The following is a 15,746-nucleotide window of genomic DNA, read 5'->3' on the forward strand; positions in this document are numbered from 1 at the left end:
CAAATCAGTTTAAACAGTTCTACAAATGAATAATGTAAATGTACTATTCTTGGTGAAAGTAATCTACTTGACCAGTCAAAACCAGATTAAGCACCCGATACCACAGCAATTTTGAAACTTGATGTCTTTTCTAGGGACAGAATATAATCTATTTTTTTATGCTGTCATTGTTCCCTCCATTCATGTATTCTGAATAGAGATGACAGTAAAAATCTCACATGAGTATGACTATCTTAAGTTGTGGACAAAACAAAATTTCTGAGATATTTAAAGCTATCTGCACTTAGTTTAGTATCCTATCCAAGTGAAAAAGGCTGTCTATAAATTACACTAAAATGGAGTCACTAGTCTGAATAGCAAAGAAGATGCTGAAGTGTGAAGTCAACATCTATCTAAAGATACATTCTGTTGGGCTTAGTATACTAAAATTTCAAAGATTTTTACCACTTTAAAGAAGACTGAAACTATTTGTCTTAAAATACTACAAAGTACCTATTTTACTGGGAATTAGTCATACCATATTAAAGGGAAGTAATTTTCTGAGGCATCATAAATAAAGCTTAGGAGTAGGGTTTTCAAGGTTTTTTTTTGTTTTTTTTTTTTTTTTTTGAAGATGCACTTGATGAACAGATTTCAGTATGCCAAAAATTATGGAAAGCTGTCAAAATTGGGGTCCTATTTACAATAGTCATGGTTATCTAGCAAAACATTTTGAATGTGCTTTAAGTAGAATGTTAGGTTACAGTTTATAAATGGTTAAAGGAACTTCAGCTCATACAGCTTTGGTTTTATAGGTATGTTAAATTCCCTAGAACTGTGTAAAATTAGACTTCAGGATTTTTGTTTAGAAATGACTTCTCACATGGTGTCGGACTCTTAAGGAAACAATGTAAAACTAGGTTAACACCACTTACTCCATCTACTCCACAGGATACTGCAATTGTGCACCCAGTTCCCATAAGAATGACTCCAAGCAAAATCCACATGCAGGAAATGGAGCTCAAAAGAACTGGAAGTGGTATGATGTTTTCCCTTGCTAATCAGGAAAGTGTTGTACACTTAGAGTTGTTTGCTTCCTTAAATATCCTGACTTATTTTTTTCTACTTGAAAATATCTTGAGTTGTAACCAGCATAACAATTCATAAAAATTTCTGAGTTAGGAATTTGAGTATTGTTCAGATAGATGCAGAGTTTGAATTAGCCATTTGCTACAGTGAGGATTTCACCATCTGTAGAAGACTATTGCTTGGAGTAATAAAGAAGCATTATGGTATATGTTTGATTTGGGCCTCAAGAATGTATAGGTTTCCTTATTAAACTCTGGAGGTGGCTGTGAAGATGGGGAACATAGCCTGCTTTGGTAAATCCTGTATTTAACAGGAAATTGAGCTTTGAAGAGACAACTTACACTGCTGTGGTCAAAAATACTGTTTATTCTTTTGAAACCTAATAGCATTTGAAAGTTATCTGTAAACCTACTTTATACTCTGGTCAAGAATAAACAAGGTTGTCTGATAATTTTCCCTGAACAATGGAGTCCACAGTCTCAATTTGTAGACACATACTAATGTCAGTATTTCCTAAAGTAATGTACAGCATTCAGCATATGAGAATAGAGAACTATTCTCAACATGCTTCTTTTAATATTTCCTTAGCCTTGTAAATAGATCAAGATTCACAACTCTCAATCCTGAGAAATGCACACAAAGTGTAAATTTCAAAGTTAACGCTTCTGATGTCTCAATTATTTTAAAGTACAACAGTTTTAGTCTTCAGTATAGCACTTCAGATAAGGGCACAGAAAGCTACTGTGAAGCTTTAACCTCACAAGTAAAAGCTAGTTTGATTATATCTGTTTATTTAGACTGATTTTTTTTTTTTCTGTCCAGATCATACTAACCCTACTAGCCCACTACTTGTGAAACCACCTGATCTCCCGGAAGAAAACAAAATGAGTTCATCTGTAAAATACACACCTGGAAATACAGTTAGTAAGTATCAAATACCTTCTGATCTTGTTTTTATGTTAAGCAAAATGTAGATATATTCAGTGGATGAAATGCTCTAAAATGAGATAAACATACTCTGAGAATAGACATGTTTCTGATATAATGTATTAGAAATAGTGTTAAGAAGGTTCTGCTAATGTCACTGTAGATATTTTCCTGCATTTGTGTTCAAAAATGTTAATTTTTATCAATTCTTTCTTTGTTTTCTATTTTAATTTTAGGATGAGAAATTGAAATGTATGGAAAGTGGAATTGACTAAGTATCATTTAATTGATTTCCTCAGAACTGTATAACTTTTTTTGATGAGTGAAAACCTCTTGACAATAAAATTTTCAGACAGTTACCTGTTTTAGGTACTAAACAAAATTTTAGATACTGCTTTTTAGGTATAGCTTTTCAAGTGTTTATTTGCTTATAACAGCCTCCTTGATTTTCAGCATCTCCTGTGTCCAAAAAGTTTGGCATAATTTTGGTTTCATTAGTCATAGAGGTCCCAGATTACAAGTAGCCTGAATGAGTTCTTGAGCTCCAAAACAGAATTGTTTTGGAGATTGTTTTCCTGTTCTCTTTTAGCTGGGAACATGTTTCAGTAAAAATAAAGTTTGAAGAACTCATTACTTTAAATCCTTCACTGTGCCACATTAAGGCAGAAGAATTTCAGTTGTAATATAAATGACAAAAATGCACCTTCTGAATTGCTCTTTTTTTCATGAACTGGTCCAATGACACCCTTTTCTTCCATGGTAATTTCTTGGGCCTGCGTTGTTCTTTCAAAGCACAGTTCCATTTTCAGTAGGAAGCCCTCTGATGCAAAAGAAAAAATAAGCAAATACAGTCTTGCAGTAGAAAAGTTACTATGATATGCAGGATCTAAGTTCTGAGACTCCTTTCATACTCCATTACCTGAGTATAGTTTAACATTTGTAATTGTACAATTACTTCTGTAATTTTTGTTATACCAGGAAGGATTCTTCCCTGAGAGGAAGACTGAAATACACCTGGTTTTGGCATAACAAAGGCCACTCTGTAGTTTCTCAAACTGAGTTAAGGGATGCCCATTCTTTTACTGAAAGAAATGGCTATTGTCAGTTTTGTAAGCGTGGTTGTGGTTAACACCATTTGGGTGAAACCTGAAGAAATTGTTTAACGTAAGCTACCCCTAGAAACTGAATTTCTGATACTTCTTTGTATTGAAAATCTGATACTTTTTTGTCAATCCCAAGATTTTCTTTTGCAGATTTACTGTCCTGATAGTTATTTTTTTCAAGGTTCTCTGGAGTCATGCATTAATACTATCTCACTAACTTCTGTGCTAAGTCAGTGACAAAGTCTGTAATGTATTTCCTTCAGTTACTGGGCTGATCTCATTTTTCAGTGTTTGCTTTATTTGCTTATTGGTGTTTATCTGTGCCAGAATCCATTTAAAAATAAGTTTCAATTATATTTTGAAGAAGTATTTTTCTGTTGTTTTTTTTAAATATTACTGTTTTGGAAATGTTTTCTTATAAATGGATATTCTTAAATAAGAATATTCTGTTGCTAGGTTCACATTCATTTTCTAGCATTGTACAGAAGAGTACAGATTTTTCAGTGGTTTATTGATCAAAATTTAAATGAACATTAGTTGTTTTACTTCACTTATTTTGCTGTTCAAGGATCAAGATATTAAAATAGTATTTGAAGTTGAGAAATCGATGGAGATTTATGAGCATCAGCTTGGTATTGAGAGAGTTCTATTTTGTCTCAATTTTTCAGCTATTGCATCAAGAGTAATTTAGCGTAGAAGTGATTAGTTTGTAAAGAGCACCTCAAACTTAATCCAGGAAGCAAGGAAAAGCTTCTCTATTGCATGATATAAGAAAAGTCATTAGGCATAGACACTGCGCTGTTATTTTTCTTTGCAAGTGAAGTGTTTTGGAACAAAGGAGAAGAGAATAAAAAAGCTTAGTGATAACTGGAGAAACTAATTCATCTGATTGCCTGGCACCCACAGTGTTGAAACTGTTGCTATGCAGGTAAAAATAAAAGCAGCAAAAATAATTACTGTTTTCACAGTTTGTTTTAACTTTAAAGCAACATACTACTTCAGTATGTCATAAAGGACAAGTTTGTGAATGTTATTTTAAAATCCTGTTAAATTACGTAAACAAGATAATGGAATACTGCAGTCAGAAGGGAAAGATAGTCTAAATTAACTCCCTTCATAATGAAATACCAGCAAAGCTGGAGACTAACTTGCACTACTAGCATGGAAGAGCAGAAACCACTCTTGAGAAAAATAACACTGCAGAAGTCCCTGTATCATTCCTGATAGGAACTTTACCTCATTATCATACTTAAGTAACTGGTAATGCTCACAAAGGATTCCCTTCTATTTAAGATTGTGTTCAGGTACATGAGTTAGGACTAGCCAATATGTGAAGATTACATTTGCTGAGTGACTAATCCTTTGCATTATGTAATCATTAAAATTGTTTACTCCAAATAGCTTTGAAATCACTTCAAAAATACTCCTTATACTGGAAGTGGAAACCCAGTAGTTTCATATTGAAATAATGTAAAAGTTCTTGATCCAGAAGGTCTTGCTCTTCCCTCCTTAGAAGTGGGATTGATTATACATATTTTACTAGGTTATATTACATGAATGGCTCCAAAAATATATACGCTAGTAGAGATGTCTGGAGAAAGATCACTTCATTAACTGCATAGCTGACTTCTGCTTTAAGCTTAATTTTCTCAGTTGATCCTTGGAAACTTAAATACCATCACATAGCCACAAATTCTGTTTTTTTTTTTTTTTTAGGACTGTGTATCTAGGTATTTTTTTTAATTTTCTTTAGATCTCATTTAGATCTCAAAATAACTTCTAATCTGAAATTAAGGTGAAATAAGGTATTATTCAATTTGCTGTGCATGGTGAAGGTGTCAAGCCAATTTCACTAGATCAGTGTACCTCCAATTTCAAGAAAAAAAAGGAACAGGTAAGAAGGTGCCTTAATGAATAGGAAAGTTAGCTGTGCAGGATTCTCATGTCTGGGTTCGTTCCATGCATCTTGACACTTTTGAAAACTTCATTGTCCTCAGACGTTAAAGTAATCGTTTGAGACTAAGTAATCCAGAAAAATTATTATAGTTTTATGTAGAATTTTCTCTTTACTGGTAGCTGATTGTGTGAGTCATGTTTTTTCCTGTTTACCCACCCTACATTGTGCTTCACCAGGTGTTCTGGAATCATCCCAAATTAATCTTTGACAGGCATTTTTTTGTCAACATTTGTTCCATGCCAATTTTGTGATTTTGGTGAGACTAATTTCTGTTGAGAATAGTTGGCGTTTGACAGCTTTTAAGGCTAAGGGTGAGCTTAAGAAAACTGTCTGAACAATGCTGTAATAGAATCTTTCATTTTTATAGGTAGGCTTAACCAAAAGATGAACAGTTAAAAATAAATATATATATATTTATTTATATATATATATATATATATATATATATATATAATATATATATATTTAGTCCAAAACAGAGCTGACTACTAGCCTTGAAGGTACAGAAGTTACAGTAGTAACAAAACTATATAGTTTTTCTGTGTACTGTACATATCTTTTGCTTTGCCTGACTTCTAAGGTTAGTGACAGACTTTCGGTGCTTTTACAATCACATGTTCTACTTGTTCATTTTTCTGGGTGTCCTTTACTTCTGTTGACTAAATTGTTACAGTGTTGGAATGTCAAGTTGTTTTAGAGCTATGCTCGGGAAATTTACATTTAATATTTTAAATACAATATATTATCTGTATCTGTTGGAATATATTGATTGTGCAAAATGAATATGAAACTTTGTACTTCCTTTTACCAGCAGATGGTTACAGCAGTTCGGACTCCTATACTTCAGATCCAGAGCAAATTGGAAGCAGTGTAACGCGGCAACGGTCAGTAGAATAATGACTGAAAAAATAAGAATTGATTAAAGAAGCCTGTTCTGAGCTTCTGTTTTTTGTTTTTTTTTTTTTTTTTGTTTGTTTGTTTTTTTTTTGTTTTTTTTTTTGTCAGCTTGCTTATGAAATGGCAACCAGATAAACTATTACTTCAGTAGTCGGAAATGTGGAAGCAGTCTGTATTTTAACATATTAAAATGTATGCTGTTAATGTGGAAAACAAATTTAACAAAAAAAAAAAAAAAGTGCAATCTAAAGAGTTGTTTGGGATTAGCCAGGTGCAGTCTGAAATCTTGAAAATACTTTCTCCTTAAATACAAGGGAATGTAAACACAGGTGATCATAATGTTGCTTGAAACCAATTTTTGGTATCTTTAAAAACATCCATTAGGCATTAATGGAGAAGAACCTTGTGATTACGTACTGCAAGAGGGTTTTTTTTGTTGTTGTTTAAAAAAATCCTGGCAGTAACTTGATCTGTTTTGATAATAGGCTTCTATAAAATGAAAGCCAGGTACAGGCCCAACACAAATTAAGGGGCTGGGTGAAGTTATGCAATCATATAACCAGCAACTGCATTGTATGACATAAGAGAATGTGCTGTACCAGCTGGTGCTAATTGTCCCCATTAAATCTGTACCTGAATAGGATAAAAACCAGCTATGCCATTAAACACCTTACAATTCATTTCAGAGGTGAGTTTCAAAACAAAAATAATTGGAGTGACTTCAGTACCAAAGAAAGATTTGCAGTTACCTCTCAGTATAGCAGCTTGAAAACTTTTCTACCCCATTGTTACTTAATGGGGAAAATGGGGAAAATAAAAAAGCAGACTCTGTCCTGATTTTGTATATTTTTACACTATCAAGATGATGGCTTGTTGTTTGTTTTCCATGTTCTTTTCATCTCTGATTTTGGGTAGGGTTCTCTTGCTGATTTGTGTAGATGAGTGGAGCTTTCTGATGAGCTGCCACTTTCTGGCACGGGTAGTTCTGGTCTAGAACTGACAAGTCTGGCCATGTCCACGCCCAGTTCTACTTCCTTCCATTTATACCAATTGCAACTTTATCTATAAAGATGACATTGTCCTTAACGCTACCCTAAGTCCAGAGTACTTTTTGTATTTTCAAAAAGTAAAATCAAGGCTGTGTCAGATAATGATACTTACGTGACACTGTGTGTCAGGAGTGTTTGAAAACCTCTCTCCCTTCTTTTTATCCTACTTGTGTCCTTAATTCTTCATTGTCTTCAGACTTGAAGTTTACACAATTTACAGAAGTATCCTTCTGGAGAGTATATTAAGAAAGCATTTTTTTCTATTGAGATAATTTGATTTTCTGCCTTACTTAATATGATCAGGAATTTCAAGTTTTGTATGAAACCTATGGGAACCTCCAGTACCTGTTTCCTCTCCTAGTTCTATCTCGCTTATAGAAAAATGTTACAGAAGTCAGTCATTCAGAAAAGATTTTATCGCTTACATATGAGTTGAATAAAATTGTAGCTGTATCATATGAGTGATTTAATAAATCTGTCTTGCTCAAGATGGAGCAAGGAAGTTTAAGCAAACTGTTTTTAAATGGAAGCTGCACAAAAATATTGTATGCAATAAATCCCAGTATCCCCCTCAAGTTCCTCATGCCTTTCTAAACTGCGTATTTGATGAACTTGCAACATACATCCACTAGATGGTGATCATACCTAAGAATAAGTTAAAATTTCTGAAGATGCTACCAAGTGTAGAGATTGGGAAAATCTCTAGCAAAGAACTAGAATCTTGTATGCTGTGATGCTCCTTAAACCTTATATATCTGCAGGCAGATCCAACAGAAACATACTCTTCTTCAAGGACATTAAACTTAAGTTTAATTAGGATGTTGAGTACATTTTACATACTTTGAAAATCGAAGTGACTACCACCTGGATGAAATTACCATATTTAAGATTCTGTACTCCTGAACTATCATCGTTTGGGTTGTTTATGAGAAACTATTGGTTTCCTAAAGATAAATTACTAGTAGTAATATAAGAATAATCTAGAAAGTGGAGCTTTAAGTATAAATAGAAAAACAATCTTGAAATCAAAGGATACTAGAATTTTAAAACTGATTTTGCACTCTTCAAAATCAATGGTAATCATCAGGCTCTTTTTCATCTGTCAACCTTTACTTGTTAATTAATCAACCTTTACTTGTTAATTAAATATTTAGAATAAATTTTGAATTTTAGTTTTGTTGTGGCTCTAAAGTGATTTTAGGCAGCTTTATGTTTTGCAGATCACATTCAGGAACGTCTCCAGATAACACCGCGCCACCACCACCCCCACCAAGGCCTCATCCTTCTCATTCTCGATCGTCATCTTTAGATATGAACAGATCCTTTTCAGTTACCCCAGGTCAATACCTAGTATATTTTATTTTTTAGCACGTACTTCTGATGCAGACCATTTCTTCTTTTTTCCTCTGAAGAGGGATTTAGAATAAGTTTTTAAAACACTGCTTCTGAATGAAAAAGCTGAAAATATTGCTACTCTTAGCTTGTATTGAAATCTGTACAACGCTTTGCTTAAACAAGTAACTTAAGACTAAATTTGAATCATAGAAGTGATGCCATTGTAGCCCTTTGGACAAATGTGAGAAGTGAAGTCTGGAAATAACATTTTGGTAGTGTATCCATGTGCAGTGGATAGCTTCTGCGAGTAAATTTTCAAGAGGAGTTATTTTGGTATTGGATATGTTAAAGATGAGTGTTAAGCGTCTCAATGAAATGATTAAAGGTCATTTTTGGTACTGTTGTTAAGAGTTCTTATTGTACTTATGATTTGTCAGTACATTTCAGCTTGGGATCACAAAAAAGGGGGAAATGTTAACAGTATATAATGGGAGTAAAAGAAAAAGCAGATCAGGAAAGTATGACTGAATACTTTGAACGGGAGCAGAGGACAAGACACATGCTCCGATTCCTTGTGTTTTTTTTTTATTTGCAAATTTGAAAGTTGGCATTACAGTAGTGGTTCTAAATGACTGATTTATATGTAGGCAAAGTTTGTATTTCTTCATTTTTTGACCAGTCAAAAAATTAGATACCGTGTAATTTGAAAAGTAACAACCTTAGCTATATGTGATTCCTCTTACAGGACAGCAACAGGCTGGAGTTGTTGCCTATCCTCCCGCAGTGCCTCCAAGACCACAGCCTTCGCAGGTGATGTCCCTTTTGAAAAGTCATACTCTAACCTGATGCACTGGACAGTACTATTTAGTACTATTTTTATCTAACTCCGAATTTTAACTTCCCTCTAAAATGAGCAGTAATAACTGATCTTTTTTGAAACCACTGCAGTGTGAATGATGTGAAAGGTCAAACTTACAGCCAAATGTTAGCCTTTCCTGGATAAAGAATTGCTTCTGGTGGAACTATGTGAAAGAATTCAAGTAGAGGAAGAAGAACTGAACAGCTTTGGAGCTCTGAGTTGTAATAAAGAGAGAAATGTTACACTTTCACGCTTCTTTACCTGTGCCTGTATAGCCACTGGGAGATCTTCTACAGTTCTTCAAAATAAATGCTTTTGTTTACATCCATGACTTTAACCCAGTAATAGTTTTTAACAGAACATGTCTGCTCCAAAAGGCATGTTTCCACTACTTCCCTTGTCATAAACTTGGTCATTTTTACAGTCTCAATCTGAGTCAGTTCAGTTAGCTGATTTGGTAGAAAATCCTGCAAAAACTCTTTTTGTCTCAAACAGCTGAATCCTTCAACTGTTCTGCAGATCTGACATGGACAGGTAGAATCTCTTTTGAGTTGTTTTTCAACAGCAATTATTTTTGAGCCATATGTAGAAGACCACAAACAACAGAAATAAGGCCTTGTAGTTACCCTGTTTTTCTATTTTGTTTGAAACTGATTTTGCAGTGGAAATATTTAATAGTGCTCTCCCGTATGCTTTCTCTGATAGGCAGCAATGTCTGGATTGGTGGTGCAGTGTTTTCCTTTCTTGAAATATGTGTAACATCCATTTCCTGCTTGGCTTTCTGTTTTCATCAAACTTCTTGAAGTGAGCCAATTGATTCTCAAATTATTAGGAAGGAAAGAGGGTACGATGACAGACATTCCATAGAGTTTGATCACATCATCATGTTTTTTTCCCCTGTAGGAACTAGATTAAGATGTCTAACTGAAACGTATGTGCTGTCCAGTGAGTCTAGATAGTCCTACCATGCGTCTTTGGTCTCATCCACAGGACTGAGCTTCCTTTTCCATTAACTGTTTCTGTTTTCCTAACCACACAGAGTGGTCTGTTCGTGTTTTAGACAAGATGCACTTTGTTCTACTGACAGGACATAAATCTTTGATTGAAAAAGCAAGTAATATTTAATGTTCTGTCACAAACTATTGTTTTGCAAGAGTCTGTATCGAGTAACTGTTGAGCATTGGGTAACTGTTAAGAGCATTGTTACTAAGTATTTTTGTTCCTTTATTGCAGGGTGCAGGTCCTCATGTGCATCGCCCAGTAGATGCTGAAGGCCTAATAGCTCATACCAGTACCTCACCTCAACAAATACCAGAGCAGCCAAATTTTGCAGACTTCAGTCAATTTGAGGTGTTTGCTGCATCAGCTGTAAACAAGGAGGAAGAAGATGAAATTGAAACACACTCAGAAGTCTTGCAGGTGAGTGGGAATGAAAATGTCAATTGTTTAATGCCACCAACAGTTTAGGAGATTTTGTTAAAACCTACTTTTGCTGTTTGAACCAGTGGTTTGTTTGTTTGTTTTTTTGTGGTTGTGTGATGCCTGTCCCTTGCTAGAAAGCGCTTATATTATGGATGGCTGTGCTTCTTTAAACACCAAACACCTAGGCAGAAGAACTTGCTTTCCTCTCAATTCTTCGTTGTAATTCAAAAGATTTGGTAATTATTAGCATATATGGGCACAAACATAATTATTTGTACATTTAAGACATAGCACAGGCAAAACCTCTCTTCTGCTTATTCTTGCCAGCCTTCCAAATGACTTACCAAATAGTAAGTTTTAAAGTAGACAGTAGGTCCTAGTAAATGAAACAACTATCAAGTATTTTAAACATCTTCTAAAACCCCAGTAATTTGGTTTTGTTCAATATCATTGGACAAACAGCTGAAGTGAATAGAGCTTTAACATATTTCTACAATAGATTGAGATGTTTACAGAGCCTCATTTCCTACTACATGACATAGGACAGCTGAAAAGCTGAGGTTTCCTGACTGTGTGCCTTTTTTGTGAGCTGCTTCCAGGTCAGAACAATGTGACCAAGATAGTTTTAGATGGTTTTGCTCCAAAGCACATATTTTTACTGTATTCCAGCCTATGTCTCTAAAGACGACTTCAATTATTAATTGAAACGTTAACTGTGTTCTTATACAAGAAACACAGCATACTTCTGTTTATTCCAGTTGTTGCTGAATCAAGTGCTTGTTAAGCATTAATTTTCTAAATGTAGTTTAATATCCCTTTAGGTCGAAAAGCCCTCTGATTCTGCAAGTTCTCTTAGAGTTGCCAAAGCAGATGGAAGAGTCGAAGAGAAATCATCTGCTAATGTCCCCTCTAGTGCGGTATGCAATATAAAATTGGAAGGAGAGCACAGTTGTCTGATGTATATGAAATTTCACGCTTGTTTTGATTTATTACACCAACTTTATGCACTTAACCCAATTTTATTAGACCCATTATTTGTTTGAAATAGGCACATGTATGATGAATTACTGCATCATAAGGTGTTCATGATTAGCATCACTCTCAAGACAGCAGAAAATTAAGATACTTGCAAGTGTTCAAATGCTTGAAATAGAACAAAGCTTTTCATGCAAATCTTTGTAACAGTAGCTCTTTTATGGTATAAAAACATAATTGTTAGAGGGAAAGGAAAGGGTGCACTCATGTATTTGTCAGCTATACAAATCTAGTTGTCAGCTAGAGTTCTTATTTTTTTTTTATCTATACAATAGGAAGATGCAGTTACATGTCCATCAGAAAACGTGATTGTTAATTCAGTTAGCCAAGTAACTGGTTCTAGAAGTATGTAACACAAATTAGCATGTCATAAATCGAAGTTAAAAAGCAGTTTCTGAGAATTAATAGGCTGTGTTTTCCCCTTCAGGGTAAAGGCACTACCCCACTTGCTCCACCACCAAAGCCTATTCGTAGAAGATTAAAATCAGAAGATGAGCTAAGACCTGAAGCTGAGGAACATACACAGAAAACAGGTGTCATAGCTGCTGTTCTTGCTTCACAGCCATCTATTCCTAGGTAACCCAAGAAGTGTATAAATACATCTATTATTGGGAAGTTTACATTTAAACAGCAATACACACTTTCTGTTCTAGGAACTGCAAGCAACTTCAATGTGTTTGAATTAAATTTATGTAACAGCTTAAGGAGTTTTGATTTTATGAGATCATCCCAAAGCCCCTGCTTACTGGGAGACCTTGTAGAGATCTTGAGTTTTGGAGTGTGAACCCCTAACTTCTGCGAGTGTGTTGGAAACAAGTGGTGGAAGTATTAAGATGCATTACTTCATTTTAAGTAATAGTTACTATTAACAGTCCAAAATCTAGTCTTTCTGTCCCTAGCACAAAAGTAGGCTATTACATTAGTCTCTTTGAGGTAAATGAATGTGATGCTACTGTATGTTGGGACTTCGGAAAAGTAGTTACGAGAAGTTTCTAAAATGTGCTTCTTGCTGTTTCCTTGAAACCAAGTATATGTGACTTCTGCACAGACAAACAAGATTAATTGAACCAGGCAAAAGAGGGGAAATTAACACTACAACAAGTTCAAAATTCTGAAAAGAGTATTCTGTTCATTTTTTAGAAGTGTAAATGAAGTATTCAGTTAAGTAATGAAATAAAATACTTCTAATATATTTTCAGATCTGTTGGGAAGGACAAGAAGGCAATTCAGGCATCAATCAGACGTAACAAGGAAACCAACACTGTTTTGGCCAGATTGAATAGTGAACTTCAGCAGCAACTAAAGGTAATATAGTAATCTTTATTATTTAAAAAAATCACAAGAAGGCAAGATGTCAGTGATGCACAGTAGTTGGCATTTCTGCAAACCAATGACTAATAGAGGGGAAAGGAGTAGAAGATATCAGCATAAAATATTTAGTTGTTTTTATAGATCACAGAATATACCTAGTTTTGATAGAATTTTTGAAATTACAGAGGACACTTGTTACTACTAAATATGTTTTTCAATGCATTTATTTGCTTTTGACTTCACAAAAATTGCAGAAACCTTAAGTTAATATAATCTAGGGTAGCTGTTGTGGTCATCAGATACTTTGAAAACAGTATTGAGAAAAGCAGATGAAGTGGCTTGCTTTCTTCTGAAGGAAAAAGAAAACCTTAGTCTTATTAAAATAATATTTTCTAAGCAAATATATGCGTACATATATGGGATACAAAGCTTGCAGCTCAATAAGAAGAGCTGCAGCCATCCATTTATCTAGGTCAGCTGTTATCTTTTTGAATTTGTCTGTAGGCACCATGGCACCATTTTTCTTAACATGTTTTGCCATCCTTCTTACCTTACGTCTAATTTTAATTACCAAGTTAATCAAACTTAATGTAAACATGAAGTGGTACTGTCTAGACTGGAAGATAGGCAGTTTAAAAAAAAAAAAAACAAACGATCAAGTGTAATTGTCGTTTGTTACTGTCTTAAAGAAAGTAAAGCTGCCTAAGTCAGGTAAGAGGGAAAATTGTCTGTTTCTCATCTTTTAAAAAAAAAAAAAAAAAACATTTTATACTTTATTTGAAAATGTTAGATTTGCAGCTAGTTTCAACTTCATAGTTTGGGGTGACTTGAAAGAAGTGGAGAAATACTAAGTAGCCACACTTTTGAGCAAAGTACTGATTCTTTGCTTGTGTACTAACTACCTAGTCGTCTATTCAGATTATGGGAAAAGGTCTCCACGTTTTTAGAGGAGATCTGAATATTAGTTCTTTAAAACTGAAGCTGACATTTAGCAGCTTTGGTCACATGAGGGAACTTTTAATGTTAATTCTCTGTGGACAGTCAGTAGAAAATATTTCTTTTGTAGGATGTTCTTGAAGAGAGAATCTCCCTGGAAGTCCAACTGGAACAACTTCGACCTTTCTCTCACCTCTAAGCCTACTGCCGTTAACTGTGAATTTACTAATTTTGAAAGGGGTATTGGTTTAAAGATCCTATTTAAAGATCCATGCATCTAGCTCAGTGCACTCTATTCTACATTAAATGTTGTGGTTCTCTTTTGTCAATTTGTCCACTTTTGTATTTAAGTATTTTAATTTCAGTACAGAAAAAAAAAAAACTTTTTCCTTGAATGTGACACTGCCTCTTACATCGTTTTCTGTGGGCATCCGTGATTTTTGTTGAACTTGAGTTTGCAAAGTTTGTCGCCAAAATTTCCAACTGGAACTTCTTAGTGGTTTCCTTTTTTCCCTGTTGAAACATCTGTGCAGAAGAGGATTGCTTATCAGTTGACTTTAAGCATGTAAACTCTTCTTTTGCTGTGGCATTTATTTTATTGTGCCAGAAAAGAGAAAATCTAATAATGTGTCATCAGCCAATAGTACCTCCCAAACTGCCTTTCACAATTTGTAAGTTGTTCACAATCCTAGAAAGCCTGCCCCTTTGCAATAAAACCGACTTACACAGGTTGACAGAGTTCTTGCAGGCTGTTCACCATATCAAATGGATTTGGGTTTGTGTTTGTTGCATACATTGCAGAGTATGTAACCACAGATTGCCAGCTGTTACATTTATCCATCCATGACCCTGATTCAGCCGCATGCACATAAAGACTTATGGTACAATTGGTAGTCTCTCCAACAGACCTTTTTCAGTCCTCTTTTTTTGTGAAGAGTTGGGTGTAAATCCCCAACATAATTGCACATTTCCTAAGCACCACCTGTAATTGCATGTTTCACACATTACCTTTTAATAACAGATCACATCCACCAGTCTTCACTATAACAAAATGTATTGTCAAGTAATGTGTCAATACCTCTGTGAACTTCTAATTCCCAGCAAAAAATAAATAAATCTAAAAAAAAAAAAAAAGAACAGTTTGCTTCTTAGGAATTCTGGGGTACCTTCTGTCATCTTGTTTCCAGGCCTTATTTCTCTGGCATATAGACAGGCTTCACTATTAACAGAGTTCCCCGAGTGTATCCTGCTATTCAGGTTGATGTACTGTATTAGGATTTGTTGTATATTGTATGATACACACCTTTTGATCTCATATGTAAATTTGCATTAATTGCTGACTAACAGCAGATATTCTATTTAATGGCTTCTTCTGGCTGTGGGATCATAGATGTTTAACTGCATGGATGTATCTCTGCAGAATCAGAACTAGCAATTGTGTGATTTTTACACCAATAAAACAGCACAATATTTTAATTTTGTTGATTCATCTTTACCTGGGAATTGAAACTCATTCAAATAGGGGGAGGGGATTATTACAGGTGTGCAGGAAACTTTTTGTAGTTTTGTGGCATGTACAAGAAATAGTTGGTACTCCCTTGACCATTTTCTTTCTTCAATTTTTTTTAGCTGTTGGTCAGAAGTGATTAAATTCTCTTGGTAATCTGTGGCTATACTCCTTTTGTATCCTCCTGTGAGCAAATTAAATGTAGCTGTAACTTTTAAAAAGTAAATGCTGGTACTGACTTGGGTGGAAGAATTGTACAGTTCTTTAGTCTGCATTTCCAGTTAATTTCTTTGAGAGTACTTTTCAGAATTAAAACTAAATGGATTGCCTGTTAGCAATA

General features: G+C 34.5%; 1 protein-coding gene across 9 annotated transcripts in view; it reads left to right on the forward strand.

The window, feature by feature from the left end:
• The window catches only part of REPS1 (RALBP1 associated Eps domain containing 1), a 67,024-nt gene extending 51,278 nt beyond the window's left edge, over nucleotides 1-15,746 (forward strand). For 5 of the 9 annotated variants that reach the window (XM_032184361.1, XM_032184363.1, XM_032184367.1 and 2 more), the window contains 10 exons: nucleotides 931-1,018; nucleotides 1,891-1,992; nucleotides 5,867-5,939; nucleotides 8,222-8,340; nucleotides 9,082-9,146; nucleotides 10,429-10,614; nucleotides 11,439-11,534; nucleotides 12,080-12,228; nucleotides 12,852-12,957; nucleotides 14,030-15,746. In XM_032184361.1, the coding sequence (XP_032040252.1) occupies nucleotides 931-1,018; nucleotides 1,891-1,992; nucleotides 5,867-5,939; nucleotides 8,222-8,340; nucleotides 9,082-9,146; nucleotides 10,429-10,614; nucleotides 11,439-11,534; nucleotides 12,080-12,228; nucleotides 12,852-12,957; nucleotides 14,030-14,098 (1,053 nt within the window). In that variant the 3' untranslated portion in view covers nucleotides 14,099-15,746. The remainder of the gene's footprint in view (nucleotides 1-930; nucleotides 1,019-1,890; nucleotides 1,993-5,866; nucleotides 5,940-8,221; nucleotides 8,341-9,081; nucleotides 9,147-10,428; nucleotides 10,615-11,438; nucleotides 11,535-12,079; nucleotides 12,229-12,851; nucleotides 12,958-14,029) is intronic. The other 4 variants (XM_032184368.1, XM_032184370.1, XM_032184365.1 and 1 more) reach the window with 3 other exon arrangements.

This window comes from Aythya fuligula, chromosome 3 (genome assembly GCF_009819795.1).
Source record: "Aythya fuligula isolate bAytFul2 chromosome 3, bAytFul2.pri, whole genome shotgun sequence".
Taxonomy (NCBI): Eukaryota; Metazoa; Chordata; class Aves; order Anseriformes; family Anatidae; genus Aythya; species Aythya fuligula.